The sequence below is a fragment of the Cyrtonyx montezumae genome, unplaced genomic scaffold, assembly GCF_038088225.1.
Source record: "Cyrtonyx montezumae isolate F1298 unplaced genomic scaffold, pur_monq_1.0 scaffold_8, whole genome shotgun sequence".
NCBI lineage: Eukaryota > Metazoa > Chordata > Aves > Galliformes > Odontophoridae > Cyrtonyx > Cyrtonyx montezumae.
Window position 1 is genome coordinate 64,834,013 of NW_027072089.1, and position 16,216 is coordinate 64,850,228.

Here is a 16,216-nt window from a genome sequence, read left to right on the forward strand (position 1 = left end):
CTAAAAGCAGTAGTTTAGTAGTCTCTCTGCTCAGTTCTGCACTCCTGCACAAATCTTAGCTAATCTACATAAGTAATAAGAGAGCAGGCTTCCAGGAGTCATACATGTTTGCCATTTTGAGCTTGTGCTAAATACTCCCCATTTTTAACAACTCGCGTTACCAAAAAGGCAGCAAAAAGGTTATCAAGTTGTTCCTTAAGCCAAAAAAAAAAAAAGCATGTGTGAGAAAATGCCACTAGTAATGTTTGTCCAGAATGTAAAACATAGCGCTGGAATAAGTCCTGTATTTTTCTTGGATTCTGACCAAAATAGAGCTGTCAACAAAAGAAAAGCGTATAGTGTTAGAAGGGAAGAAGGCTTTGAAAAAATATTAGAGGCCCTCTTGTTTTCCTTTCCCAAATACCGTTGTGTGAAAGACTCTTTTTAGGCATATTTATAGACTATGTGAGCTACTGGAAACTACCAGACTTTCACCTCCCAAAACACATATCGCATTTTAAATTCGCAATGCTAAAGATTTCAAGAAGAGCTCTGTGATTAGTATGCACCTTCTGGCTTGCTTTTTAGGTGAATTTGGAGATGAATTGAACAATAGCCCTTTTAGGAATTTGGAAGTGCACAAGGAAAGATCTGCTTTTTCTGAAGTTCCATCTGTAGAAGGCGAAGAATCCTTTCATTTTCAGTGCACTGTTCTCTTTCCCTCAGAAAAGAATCTCTGACATGGGTAGTGTTATCTCAGTTTGCTAGATGTGGAGATTGAAACCGAAGTTGAGAGGCAAATTACATATAGTCCTGCATATATGCACAGAGGATAATGAAAGAAACCAGCTCTGATGACTGTTGTGCCTATGAAGGTGATTTTTGTGCAAGGAGTCTTGGAAAGATTCTTCCCAGCTGTCATGCGACAAGAGCTGGTCAGTGCAGTCAACCCAGAGTGCCTGTTAGGAATCCAAGAATACCTGTCCTAGGCCCCAGATGTGTTTTATTAGATGAGTTGTCCATAAAATCTTCAAGCCAATTATTTTCATTATTTGCTGGAGAAAGCCCAATACCAGTAACCTTAGTAATACAGAGTTTGGCTGTATTGAAGAGTAGTCAGGCAGTAGACAGATAAAATCAAGTACTGGAAGATGGTGAACTTGCATGGCCTTCATGGAACAAGGTCTCATTCTCTGATGGATATGGATTTACACATTTATCTTCCAAAGTTTTTCTCAAATGATCACTTAAAGTGACTTCTTCACAGTAGCTTAGAGAAAGTCTCAGTGGAGGTCAGTAATTTGCTTCCAACTGTGAGAAACAGTCCCATCAGGCCAGTCTTGTAAAAAGCAGTATTTGCCTTCCACACTGTGTAGACATATTGTTTAGCTGATGCACAGAGGATAGAAGGAGAGGAGAGGTGAATGCAAATAATAATAAAGCAAGAAGGAGAGAAATGAAATAAATTAAATGAAATAATTGGTGCTTGAACATGTGCTTTCAACTAGTCCTGCTCGGAACAATAGAAAATAATACAATAGCAAAAAATAGAAGAAACACTGTTACAGATCTCCCAAATATTTATTCAAAAGATTATCTTAAAGAGGAGCAGAAAAGTACATTTTTTCAGGTGATGCTCAGTAAACTAGCCAAAAAAAAAAAAAAGTCAAGAAGTCACCTGTCACTTTATCTGTGATATTTAGTGCTTGATCTTGAAAAGGGCAAAGTTGCTTCACCTGACCAGAGTGGCTTAGGTGTGGTTAGGTGGAAAATTATTTTGTCAACAGGCTAATCTCAAGGGCAGAACTTAGAGGCAGTGTCACAGATGACGTTTTGACTTCAGGTGATGATCGGGTAGCAGAAAAAATGAATTGCCCCACGTGAAATCCTGGCTTCACTGATTTAGATAGGAAATCTCTGCTGGTCAGGATTCTTCCTTGGGAACAGAAGGTCTGTTGTGTAACAGGTTTTTTATGTGTTTGTTGTTGTTGTTGTTTAAGATATTTTTTTTTTGTTAAGATTTTTCTTAGTTTCATTTTTTTTTCTTTTTTTCCTTTTAATAAGCAAAGACAACACTTGGCACTCATTCTGGTTTTAGACTTGTTTTTAGATCATTGTACAACTTCGTCAAAAAAGCATGGAGTTGTTTCTTGGCAAAATCAGGCCACTTTTCATTAGAAACAGCTCTCAAGGGATTAGTTTCTCTTTACTCCTCCCCTCCCTTCCCCCAGGATGCAGAGTGATTGTCTAATGCTATTTCACTCTTATTTTTCATCATCATGCAATTTTTATTTAATTAAGGTGCAGATTTGTTGGCAAAGTGTTTACATGGGATGGCTAGCGGTCTGCTTTAAAACTGCCTGGATATACAAAAGCTTTGCCTCAGCATTTGCTGATTTTCTGCAGTCCAGCTGAATTGCATGCTTCACGGTGAAGCCAGACCATTTCTTTGTGATGGAGTTTATTAATCCTAATCTTTTGATCACCAGCACATGGAGTATGCTCAGGCATCACTGAGATCCCTGCTAGATTTGAGCATGTCTGTGTGGTTTGTGTGTCCAAGGCTGCATATTTTTTGTACTTTAGGGAACAGATTTCAGAACTCCGCTTGAACCAAAGGGGCTGAAATGAGGGTATATTTCAGAGCAGCAGTACAAGGCAAGAAAACAGGAGACCCAACATATTTTTCTCTTTATTTAGCAGCAAAAATGAAGAAATAGCTGCGGCTAAGCATGAGGATGTATTCATTGATGCACAGCTCCAGCAGACTTTGGCTGACCTGGATGAAGATTTAGAAGGTAGGGAACTGTACAGCCTCTGAGGCGTAAAAGACATAGGCACTGCCTGGAGAAACGCAGCCAAACTGCACTCTGAGACATCTTCATTTCTCACTAAGATCACTAGCAGCAACTCACAGGTCTGAGTCAGAATGTGGTCCACCTACAATGGCTGCTTTCCCTTTGCTTCCTGTGCAGCCTCTCTTCATACACCAGCACAAAATATTTTCCAAGCTGCTTATCAGATTGTCATTGTATTTTGGTGTCTGCTACCAGAAAGAGATGAACAACGGATTATGGACACATTCAGTGAGCTAAATTTGGTATGATTTCATATACTTCAGTGAAGCTAAATCAGTAGTGAATTGAGCTGTCTTTCATGAACAATGTTTTTGTTGCTTATTTTATCATGGTGAAATGGAGAAGGGGCGACATCCTTGTACCCAGTCTCTCCTCTCCGTTAGCAGACATGTTTTGAAGTTAAACATTAAAAAATGTGAGAAGAAACAATGAGAAGAGATAAAATCTCACCACAAAGCAATACTGTACTTCTGTTTTTCCTATGGTAAATAAAAACATTTTACTATTAATAGTTTTTCCATGACATGACGTTCAATACCTTTTTAAAACTTTCCATCTTTATTTCAGAGCTTTGACAGTGAACTGGATTCCAGTTTAATTTCTTTCAGTTTTCTAACACTGTCATTTCTTACCTTCAGTGTCGTAACCCTTGATTTATACTAGCAAATCTGAGAGGAAAGTTAAGCTTCTTGCACAGTGAGGCTTCTGGAGTCATTGGTAATGAAGGAAAATGAAAGAATGAAGAAAAAAAAAAATACAAGTACTGTTTCTTTGTTTGCTTGCTCAAGGAAATCCTTCAGCTGGGTTGTTATTACTAACCAGGTCTGGGAAATATAATTTGAAGTTGCTCACTGTTTCTCAGAAATGTTTCTCCTTTGGAGTCATGTGGTGAAATGTTTATCACTGAGAGAAGTTAGTCAAAGATAAGGTATGAACAATAGATTAAATTCGGCTTTCAGCTGCATTCGTATGTTTCCCACTGGCTGAAGAAGGACAGCAGGAATATTTTAGCTGATCTTAATCAGCAGCCAGACAATAAAAAGGACACAGATCTCTCCTTTTTTGTAATAGAAGCATAAATATGTTCCTGCTAGTTTTAGTGGAACTAGAATATCTGACCAGTGTATGTTTGTATTAGCTGTTTGTGTAATTTAAAGTCATATTGCCTAAATTTTGCCTATGTATATTATATATGTGTTTTACAGCAATGGATGTTTTAAGTAACTCTGACTCTGAGCACATCAGTGAAGCGTTGAGCCCACATACGAGAAAAGTTGAGGTCTCCCAAGATGTTGCTAGTTCTGTTCCAGTAACAGTCATAGATGATGCTCCAGAAGTTACCATCTGTAACTCAGCTGAAATCCAAGAGACAAGGGGTTCACAGAATTTATCAGCTGACTCTGTTAATATGGGACACTTTACAAATAAAAACAACAATGCAGGTTCCTTTGATAAGGGACATACCAATGGTGGAGCTGTATGTATACCCAGGGACCTAATGTATCAGCAGCAGTCTGATAATGAGTTCAGTCACTTACCTGTGGAACAGAGGAGGGATATGTTTGAATCTCTCACATCCTCATTTGAAAAAAGAAGTGAAAAGAATGGAAGAGTAGAAGCTCTGCCCAGACATGGCATGAAGCCTGAGGAGTGTAAATCGAAGCTGACTTCATCTCACCCCAAGACTGCGACTGAAATCAGTACAGCAAAAGAGAAAGTAAATCCATTTAATGAATGCAGTAAGAGGGAGAGACCTCTGAAAAAAAGTAAGTCAGAGCTAGAAATCAAACGGCCCCCTGCAAAAAAAATTGAAGTAGAAGAAGTCCCATCAACACCGCCTTGGTGTCATCGCGCACAGAAACTGGAAACAAATTACGAACCCAAAATGGGTTTGACGACCTTCAAAGTTGTCCCTCCCAAACCTGAAGTAAAAAGTTTTGACAGAGGACTTTCGGTCTCCACTGGTGCCATTAAGATCGATGAGCTAGGCAACCTTATCAACCCAAAGCCTGTCGTCAGTAAGAACATACCAGGTACCTCTACTGGTGAAAGTGAGGAAATTCCTCTTGGGAAAGTGAAGGCATTCTGGAGGTCAAGTTCTATGGAAAAACAAAGTGATGACTCTGCTGAGCATCTTGCTAAAAAGCCAGCCGTTACCACAAACTCTAAGTCCTTTGTTATAAAGCAAGAATGCAAACCCGTCTGTCTTGCAGCTCCAAAACCTGTACCACCACAGACTGTTATTTCCCAGGTAGGTGAAAAACAGTCTGAGAATGAGAGGACCAAACCACATCTTCCAGTTATGCAGTCTCAGGTAAAACCATTAGTGGTCCCAGCCATTAATAAGGACAAGCCAGAGCTTCCATTTCTGAAGCCTCACAGGAGAACTTCCAGTCAGTATGTGGCCTCTGCCATTGCAAAACACATCAACCTACCTACCTTTAGGTCTGACTCTACAGACTTCCATGAGAAAGATGAAAATAAGCACGGGGCAGGAGAGGTTAAAAATGAAGCTGAAGTTTCCCCCAAAAGGTGTATTATTGTGGCCAAGTACAGCCCTTGGGAAACAGAATCAGCAGAAACAAGAGAAAAAATTTCGAGTATTTTTACTTGTAGTCAAAAAGCATCCCACAGATTCACACCTGGTGATAATTCTGGCGTGGAAAACAAAGTAGCGAACATCAGGGCACCGAGTCAAGCAACTCCTGCTAGTTTCTATAAAAAGAATGCCAGTGTCCCACTTACTAAATCCTCTTCAAAGGATAACAACAAAGCAGAAGATGATCACAGTTTAAACAGCAAACAAGGTACAGCAGAGAAAAAGGCGCTTCTTTTGTTTGAGCAGAAATGCGAGACTTTGCCCCGCAGTAATTCAGCCTCCTCTCTCAAGTCCCCTGATCTCCAAGGAGCCTCGCCCTCTTTCAGCTCGTCTTTGCGCATCCCCAAATGGCCTCCTGCCGACAGCGTGCAACTTAGTCCCCTGAAAGCATCGCCTGAGTTGGACGGCGCGACGGCAAAGGCAGAATCGGAACAGAGCGACAGAGCTGATGAGTCGGCTGCTAATGCTGCTGGTGAACTGGATGTGCAGACGAATATCTTCGGACCAAAAAAGAAGTTCAAACCTGTTGTCCAAAAACCAATTCCAAAGGATACATCGCTGCACAGTGCCCTAATGGAAGCCATTCAAACAGGAGGGGGAAAAGAGAAACTCAGAAAGGTAAAGTGCAGATCTTATTTGGCCCGTTCAGGTTACAGAAACCTGTAGGCAGGCTGTCAGACACCAGAGGTTTTATAACTGCAGCACATGGCGTTTGAAAAATTTATAGTGGCAAACTGCAGACCACGCCAGTGGTTGTTCTGCACATCTTGTATGTTACACAACACCTTTCCTGCTGCCCTAGCTACAAGAGGCAAAGGGGGAGATACGCAACATGACAAGAGGTAATTGAGGTTAGCCAAGGAGCCTCGCCTGCGTTTCAGTGTGTTACATAAAAAGGATCACACAGCTCGTAGAAAACTTGTAAACCTGTGAAAGAAAGAAGGCCCTAGTTTGTGTTAGCAGACCAAACTAGTTAGCCACCGATTTTATGCTCGGGGGACATGAGGCTGCATCTGTGTGTGTGGCATTGTTAACTGGGACCTGCACACATCCTTACGCTCAGTGTGAGCTCAGGTTGTAAAAGCAGGCACAAAAGCAGACTGGCTGAGTAGTCCCCATAGCTTGCATTCCAGTGCAAGCTAGAAACTCTTTCAGTAACATATCCAAAATATCGCTATGTAAATGTCTAATAACAATATACTTCTCACGTTGTAGGTTTCAGACAGCGTGCTAAATGGCAATCACAAGAAACCGTCGTACAGTGAGCCAGAGAACGAGCGCTCAGCCCTGCTAGCAGCAATTAGAGGCCACAGTGGCACCTCCAGGCTGAAAAAAGTAAGAAATCAACATGATCTAAGTGCAGTCTGTTCCTATTGAGTAGGATAAATACTCAAATAAACCTAGAGAAAATGCAAGCTACAAGTTGCGTTGGAAGGAGAGAAGTACAGGGGGAGTGTTACAATGCAAGATGGATCTGACATAGATAGATAGCAGAGGGTCAGATTCCACCCTCTGGTATACAACTTAGCACTCCTTCAACTGGCGTGCTTTTAACTGAGAAAGAAATGTGTAGAAATCCGAATGGATTACAGGGAATGTGCACAGAAAATATCAAATGTTCATTGCTTTCACATCTCAGGTGTTGTTCTTCTGTATACATCCAGTTCCAATTAGCTGAGAACATGAGGACTTTTTCATGCATGCTGTTTATCTGTTAACTTGAACCGATGCGTGCAAGTTGTATGCAAGTATTTGACGGAAAATTTCAAACACTTTCATTCCAGCAGAACATTCCCTTCTATCTGAAAGATTTACCTAATCATTAAAGCATCTCTTATCCCTAATAGCCAAAGCCTGCATTGTTCTAGCCTTAGATTTCACTCAGTTACTAATGCAGCCAAGGACATGTATTTGGCAAGGAGGTTCCCATTTCCCTCATGCAGTGACTAAGACCATTAGCACATATCCAGATAGCTGGCACTAGGTAGAAAGTCTCCCTTGTCTCTGTTTGGGAATTACTCCCTCCCTCAGAGCAGTTATGAATATCCTATCGCCCTTGCATCATTTAGGATGCAGCTTCCCCTGAGCTTGGAAGCAAAATGTGCGGGGCTGCAGCCATCTTTGTGCACACAACTGCAGTCTGTGTTCATTAGGAATAAATGCAGATCTGTGCCTGCAGAGATTTTGCCATCATTTTAAAGGAAGCTGCCTAGAAACCACGGGCTTCTTTTTCACAGTGTCACCTGTGCCAGATGAAGTGCCATGTTTGTATGTATACAGGGCAGGATGTAGATGTGCTGTGATGAAAGGGCTGTCCTTTCCATGGTATCTCAAGTGCTCATGTCTTAGCTGACGCTGCATTATTACCATGTATTTATGTATGTGTATGTACAGCAAAGGAATGGAACATAGGAGCTCCCTGAGTTGGGATTATCTGATGGGAGTTGAGCCCTTCTTTACTAGAGAAAAGCTGTGCCTCCGTTTCTCTGAAACAGAATGATAAAGCATCCATTTGAAAACTTCCTGTTTGGCACATAGTACTGAATTTCCTAATAATTCCCAAACCCTTATAATTGCTATTAATTGATTGGGAATATTACTATTAATGTTGTTAATGGAAAAAATATTTGTTGAGGCAGTTGCTTAGTCTGAAAGGCTACCTCCTCCCCTACATTATTTAAACTAGAACAAGTTTCCAAGTAAGTAATTTGTGCAGGAATTTTAGGTTCAGAAATTCCTCAGAAAGCCACTTGGAAGAGTTATCTATTGATTTTTTATTCTCAGTGCTTTCACATAATTGTATTTTTTTTTTTTCAATGTAACTTGAAACTTTAATATTGTTTTTTTCAATGAAGCCAGTTCTGAAAACTCAAATCCAGAAGAGCATCTCTGTCATTTGAGATTATTTCTGTGCAGCCCAGAATGTGAGAAGTAACAAGATTCTTGGGTGGCTACAGCAGCCTTAATATATCTTCCTGATTCCAAAACCCCTTGTGGTTCTTTGCAAATGAATTCCAAGTCCAACTCTCAGTCTGTTACCTTAAATGCCAAGAAGAGTTACAGGATGCTGGAGCTTGTGGTAAATAAAGATTGAGTTTCTGAGTCAGAGTCAATGCCAAATCCTTGATGCTTGTAATCAGCCCAGCTGAGTGATGTGAGTGAGTAGTAACAGATGTTCAACTTCATGAGCAAACAAAAGCTCTACGTGTTTTATGTCATTCAAGCAAAGTGAAATTAGGGTACTGAAATTAAAGTGCATCAAATGTCAAGTAATTACAATTTAGTCATGCTTGGTATTAACCATCTCCTTTCAACTGCATCTTGAGCAGATCTCCTCATTGGCCTCCGAAGAACTCCAGAGTTTCAGGAATGCAGAACTGTCTTTACAGAAAGCAGAAGACTCTCAGGAAGAACGGCTCTGTATTCCACCCGCCCCTCCCCAGCCACCACCACCACCACCACCACCTCCCACTCAGCTGTCAACAGCAACTTTTAAATTCTCTGCCACGACTGCAGGTGACCCTGGAGAGGCAAGGCGAGCCCTAATGGAGGCCATTCGCTCTGGTGCTGGAGCAGCAAAGTTAAAAAAGGTAAATGCACTGTGATATTTCCTTGTGGATGAAATAAGTTTGTCTTGCTCTGCCCTGGAAGCTGCTTATAAGCTGTTCTAGCCACGCATTTCTTCCTGCCACCAGAAGAGTGGTGCATTCAGTGTTTTCTCTAACTGAATCAAAGATTGAGAGTGTATTTCAAACCTTTGAATAGGTATTTAAAAGGTGCCTGTGTATGAGCAGCTGGTACTTTCTAAAGAGCATGAATATCACTTCAGAAAGTATTTCCATGCCCTTTTCTATTGTGTGAATCTGAGATAATACTGCTCGTCTTTCAGACTAGGTGAATTTAAGAAGGATAGCTATGAGAGGAAATGTAGAGAGAAATATTCTGTCCCAACTTCAGTAATGTGAGTGAAAAACTGACACAGACTAAGCTTTGATTTCCATAGGAGCTGGCAGTAAAACTGCGGGTTTCTTTTAATATCAATCTGAACTTTGTTAATTGAATGATGTATGTGTCAGTTCCACGGTCCATCGTGGGTTACTCAACTCCCAGGTGGCTAAATGATCTCTTGCTCAGGTGTGATTTTTTGGCATAGGTTCACTTAACTCTTTGACCAAAATTTGCTGTTCCTAATCTTGAGTTATACTATATTTCTGGGTGAAGAGAAGTAGATCAGTTGGCCTCGGTGGAGTTATCTCAGTATCTGAGACTACTATCTACACTGGAGTGTCAAAGAATGGACTTTGATCCACAGACTTTAGGGAATGCACAGTAACAGATGTCATTTTCCCAACACGTGATTTGACTAATCCCAACCAGAAGTGTGTGTAAATATACGTTAACCTTGCTCACTTGTCCTCTTTAAATAATTCAGAAAATGTGATACATTTTAAAAATAAAAAGGCAGAATTATCTAAAGAAATCTTGTTTCTGATAAATCAGAAATTCCACAGAATCATCCAAATGGTTCACATTCTACGTGAAAAGATGTGTCTATACTATGCATACTAGTAGAAGACTACAAATTAAGAAGAACTACTGTTCTAGATCAGGCCTTTGATTCCATACTTCACTAACTTACAGAAAAAATACAGAAGTGGGAATTTGGACATTCAAGAATACTTCATGCTGTTGTTTGATTTCTAGATCCTGGTCCGAATTCCTGGTTCATCCAACTGTGTTACTCTTGCATAAATCTCTGAGGGAACCCATACCTCTACTCATTTAAACAAGTCCTTACTCTGTCTTTGGGGATTTATTTTGAAACAGCTGGATGGCCTTTGCAGTCCATGAAAGTAATTTAGATATACTGACGTATTCTGCTAAATACTATGTCTGTCTTTTTTCATTTTCAAGACAAAGTAATTTCTTGATAGTTTTGACATTGAGGTGACAGAAGAGTGCGTCTCTTATTGTGTAGGTCTTTTATGAAAATAAAAGAGAGGAGCATTTTGTGCAAGACAAAGTAAGATTTTCTTATTATTGTGCTGTCCTTCACGTACTGGACATGCAAGCTAAGTCTTGTATATGCTAAAGGCATCATATTGCTTTGACCTCTGAAATTTCACGCTCTTGACCAGTGATAAAGGTAAAATGCAGATTTCTTGAAGAGCTTGTATCTAGTGTGTATTAATGTCTCTCCTAGCTTGCTATGTTAAGTGAGAGCTAAATTCTGGTCTTTCCTGGGGTAGGGCAATTTATAACAGTAACAAAAGTTGAATTGGTAGAAGCATGTATCACATATCATGTATCAGGGCTTTCTTTTTTCCTTCATAGTTGAAGAATGTGTCTCCAAGGAGCACTGAGTTGTTGACAGAGAGTGGCTGGCAGGTAGTTTTGCACCAGGGCTGACGCAAACATTTTTTTGTATTTTGCCTCGTGTGTCCATCATCTCTGATGCCATGATTTGGAGGTGTAATCACAAAGCCATTTTTGGCTTTGCTTTCTAAGTTTTGGTCTCAGCAGCTAGACGGCAGATTTGCTTGTTCCATTCTGTAGTTGTGTCTGTTTCTCCTTCATTGTCTTCTTGAAGTTTTATGGAATGAGGGCTTCTGATGGTGAAGTCATTCATTTAGCTAATATTGTGGGGAACTGAAAAGGATCTGCATTGCTTAGTTATGTATGACTCAGTTTGGCCTTACTTATGAGGGGTTATTCGCAGTGGAAGTAGATCAAACAGGGCTGTCAGGGGAAGCAAACATGAAAAGCAACCAATTGCACAGATAAGGAGCATCCCAACAAAAATTTGAACTCTATTAATATCTGTAAAAAGGCAACTCCTCCACTCCACCCTTGATTACACAGCTGTTTGCTGAAGTCATGAACTTTAAGGTTAAAAGATCCACTGTGCAGGAAGGGAGGAAAGAAATTGCTGCAGGCTGACCTCGCCTTGCTCCAAGTCAGGCTCTGTACCACATAGGCTGTAGTTGGGTCACCCAAAACAAACCAGAGCAAAAAATAGGTACTTGAGGAGCATGCCAAGTGTGGATAAGATGGTATGTGCATAGGTTCCCTGGCTGTTTCTTAATCCGTTTCTTGGAGTACTTTGCCTGCTTTGGCTAATAAATCATACTTTGTTTTGGAGAAATGGCTTCTGTTTTATTGCACACTGTTGCTGTCCACAGAGTCCCAAAGGAAAATCCTTGTGAGTGCCAAGCCCAATTGGGCCTCCTTAGGAAAATGGTTCATCCCAGTGCAGTGCAGTTCAGAGACATGCCAGAAAAGGGGATGGATTTCATATCCTACCCAAACAGAATGGAGATACAGGTGTGCTATTGGAAGGTGATGAACTTACCAGGCTGGAAAAGACATTACAATATTCACTATTGCTGCTTTCATTCACAAAATAGCCAAAATGTTACTTGTTTAGTACATTCGAAGTGCAGTAGCAAATCATGGAGACAGCGTGAAGCAAAGACAACAGTCAAGATGGCTGACACGGTGTTTTTGGCTGTTAACTACTTCAGAAGTAGAGGTGTCTCACTAGCAAGGAGACTGCTTTCTAGCCATGCAGTTTGGCTACTGTACAAAGAATAATCAGTTGATCTGGGAAATAAGCAGCTGATCTGAGACCAGATTTTGGCTAGATCTATTAGTCAGGTCTCAAAGCTGTACCATCTGAGTTTCTGTTGTTAAAAATGAGCTAGTGTTTTCCTTAATCATATTAAGGAACTCTTCTCAGAGTTTCATACAGTTAAGTTCCTTACTATTAACTTACACTTTTTATTTCCATCTCAGAAAATGCAACATAATCTGACTAGATTTATGCAATTCTGTATAACTTCACATGTATATTTTTGTCTGTGTAACCTACCATGGGATTTACTAAGATTATCCGTGGAAAAAAAACATAACTACGCATGCAAATAATCTGTTAGATGTCTAGCTGTGGGTATAGTTGCAGCACAAGTCCATGCAGGATGGGAAATTTTACCCAATGAAGAGAAGTTACAGAAGTTGCTCATGCTGCATTATACCACGTACTCATATTAGAGTTGAGGGATCTGGTAGAAATACTGCAGGAGGATGTGCCTTCACGATCTGGGGAAGGCAAGTTGCCTATCTGAAAAACAGGCTTTGTGGAGAAATTATTTTTTGTGGAGAAATGATTTCTATAGACCACCTTTTAATAGAACATGCAGGAGGTATTCAACAGACCATATATTTTCCAATAATGATTAGAGCCACACGCATTTTAAGCAGTCTTATGTTAACAATGCAAATTTGGCTCTATCGCAGTATCCACAAGCAATCATCCCATTGGCACTGGCATTTAGTCACATGAACTCTTGGTACGTGCAGTATATCACTCTGTTGGCAATCAGAGGAGCCAGGTAAGGTAATTACTGCACCCATTACAGTAGATCTGTGGTATATGCTGGGATAATTTGAAGTTGGTTGCCAACAAGTAATACATTGATCTGAATTACTTCATGTTCAGTGTCTTCTAGGAAGCATGGCCTAGTTCTGTACCTCTGTGTCTGGCACTGGATTATTCTTCTCATTTAATAATAGTCTGTGTCTGTGTGAGCAATGACAGAAATTACAGACTCAAAGCCACAGTTGATGCTGGCACTGCTATGCTGGAAATGGGGTGGGAGGCCGCACTAGAAGGTTGGCCAAGCTTGATATACAGGTAGTCAAATGAGCAGAGAAAGTGATTCTCATTCCCATGCATAATGAGAGACAGACATTTGCATACTGCTACTTCATTTGAATTCAAAGATAAAATTTAATTTGAACTGTTCACCTTACTAATAATTTGTACTGTGACCTATTTTTTTCCCTAAGAATAAGGCTTCTGCCGTGGATACTGAGGCTGAAGTGGAAGATTGAAACTTAATCAAATACATTATTCCTGTTTAGCTTTTGTGATCCCCTTAATGTGTATCTCCCTGATAGAATCAAGCCACATAACTTTGATTTTGGAAGAGTACACTGGCATTAAAGTTAAGCAAATGCTTCGATGACCTGAGGATTAGGAAGGATGATCAACATTTGTTTAAGGATCTTCCTGCTTAAAAGCCTGTAAGGGTTTCTGTCATTCTGTCAGGAAGCAAAGTACTCATCAGTCGATTTATGTGACCAGTGACAGCTATCCAATGCCACACAGCGTTTGGCTGTCGGGTATTGCATACTCACAGCCAGGTTTCTGCTCATCCACAAAATGAAGGAAGTTCACTGAAAAACACATTGCCAACTTTCATGTAATAATGTTATTGCAACTACCATGTGTACGTATATATGAGGTGTGGGGTTTTAAGACCGACTTAAGAACTTCCTGAAGACCGAGTGATAAAGCTAGAAAGAGGAACAGGTAAGTTTTATGCCTTAAGGAGCTGATGAAGAGGGTAGGTTTGAAAACAGCCCCACTGGAGAATGTTTGGTTAACAATGTCAACAGTTGAAGTTTAAAAATATCTTGAATGATCATGTGCTTTCCTTTGTTATAGGTGCCTCTGCTGGTTTGAATCATGTATAAAGAACAAGTAATTGGAAAATCTAACCCCATAAGCACCTATAATCATCATTCAAGTTCTGAAGGGCAAAAAACATCAAGACGTTCAGTTTATTCTTTTGTCTACACGCCAAAATAAGTTGTAGTTCATTTTCTTTGTGTTCCTGCATAATGGTTCTAAGGGAAAAATATGTTGCTGTGCTGTAAAGCTTCTGTGCCAAGGAATTGTGTTTTGCCTCTGAATATTTAAGGTTGCCAATAAACTATTCTTGTTGGCAGGTTAATAAGAATATAAACACTGTGCAGTCCTGTGTTCATACTTAATTGTGTTTATGGGCAAAATGAAAAGACTTCGCTAGCTATCTGAAAAGTAATACTCATTTCAAGTTGTTAAGAATATGTAACTGTTTCAAACCATTTACTTCTTATTTGATTTAGAAAGGGCAGTAAGCAATCAGGGAAAAGGAGAATAAAGATCTGTAGAAAACAATCACAAGGAAAAGGTTGTGGTACCTTATAAGGAACCTCAACTGTCACATGCAGAGTCATTGTTGTTTTTTTGAGATTAAGTGAACATCGTATCTTTGGTGGAGCTCTGAGAACACAGTCAGTCAAGAGTGAATGTGAGCCCGTGTCTATTGAAGAGTTACTTATGGGATATGACGTATCAAATACCAGTATGTACAGATATACCGAACCCTAGTAACGTTCACGGCACTTGAAGAACTGAGACACCTTAAAGAATCTCTATTTGCAACAGACTGTGAGAGTTATAAGTAAGAGTTCAGAGTGCTCCGTAGGGGTCCAGGATTTAGAATTCATTCCCACACTGCAAAAGGGAGTGAAGTTGGTTTGTATTAGAAACAAAGCCTTTGTCTCTTGGTCAAGTCATGGATAATTTCACCCTTTGCTTCCAGATTGTATGGTTGTTGGTTATCTTGTCACCGTTGTTGTATGTTGTCTCCTGAGTATTTATAAGCAGCATCTTTCTCAAATGTTAACTACCTTGGTAGTTGCTGTTGTACATATTTTGACAATATTTTGTTGAATTGAAATGATTAACTTATAAAGGAGAGATCAGAAATGCTTTTTCGTATTTCCTGTATTGTAATGAGGCTGAGGAAGAGGAAGTTTGTACATTTACACTTTTATAATCACAGACCCGAGTGTTGGTAGGTTTTTTGGGTTTTTTTTTTTTGAAGCTGAAATTTAAAATGTATAGCTATGTAATGTTGAAAGCAAGAGAATATTTAGCCATCTGCATTTAATATGACTGTGTATTATATATTGTAAAATATCGATGTCTGTTAGTGCCACAAGTAAAAATAAAATGAAAACCTTACATGACTTGAAAGACTCTTTTTGACAATGGCTTTCCATTTACAAAAAGAAAATGGAACTAGAGATGGACTTAAGCAAATACTTTATGCTGTGTTTGATATCTCAGCTCTAACAAAAAAAAAGTCTCAAACCTGAACAGGGAAAACTAGTTCTCTAGGAAAGCAGAAGTAATCAACTAGAATCAAGATAGTAGTTTTATACATTATGGTATTAATACAGGACTCCTATAGATCCATTTCATCATTAGGGAAGCTAATATATTCAGAGTTAAGATGCTCTTTCATGCCCTAAGATAAATAAAATTTCCTTTGTTGACTGGTTAGCCTTCTTTTCCTTGAAAGTCTCCTCAGTGTGCTTTACATAAGAAGTATTAACATTATAATTGTGTTGCAGGAAAGGAGGCAGTCACTCATAAGCTTGAATACTGAACAGATTGTCCCACCAATACCTAAGGCAGCTTCTTTGGTGCAGTACAGGAAGATAGAATTCGCTGCAGTTATTTTGTTGTTTTTAGTGATGCTTTTTGTTGTTCTTAATGTTGTCTGAATGGATCTGTAGCTTTTCCTTCTTAATGCCACTTTCCTTTAACATTGTGTAGGTATATACTTTCTAATGTAAGAGATCCAGAACTGGATTTTGAGATAGCAAGATACTCCAATCTTAGAGATTCAGATGTTTCATCTGGCTTTATAAAACTAGAGTTTATAAAAAGATTTATTCTGGAATAAACTGCTGATTATCAAATTCTCACGGCTAAAATACTATGAGATTAAGAACAGCTGCAAGATGAGATCTCACCTTCACTGTTCTGCTGGCTCACTCACAGCCTAAGCTAAAAATGGAAAGAGAGTTCAGCTGTCTACAGTAAGAAGCTGAACTGGCTGTGCATTCCCTTCTCCTGCTGATGTGCTGTTAACGTTGTCAT

The 16,216-nt window shown here is 39.7% G+C and overlaps 1 protein-coding gene across 4 annotated transcripts in view; it reads left to right on the forward strand.

Annotated features, from left to right (window-relative positions):
• Positions 1-15,297, forward strand: part of COBL (cordon-bleu WH2 repeat protein) — a 146,783-nt gene extending 131,486 nt beyond the window's left edge. For all 4 annotated transcript variants that reach the window (XM_065751711.1, XM_065751712.1, XM_065751713.1 and 1 more), the window contains 5 exons: positions 2,680-2,777; positions 4,043-6,054; positions 6,652-6,771; positions 8,766-9,026; positions 13,946-15,297. In XM_065751711.1, coding sequence (XP_065607783.1) covers positions 2,680-2,777; positions 4,043-6,054; positions 6,652-6,771; positions 8,766-9,026; positions 13,946-13,963 — 2,509 coding nt within the window. In that variant the 3' untranslated portion in view covers positions 13,964-15,297. The remainder of the gene's footprint in view (positions 1-2,679; positions 2,778-4,042; positions 6,055-6,651; positions 6,772-8,765; positions 9,027-13,945) is intronic.
• Positions 15,298-16,216: the final 919 nt, after the last annotated feature.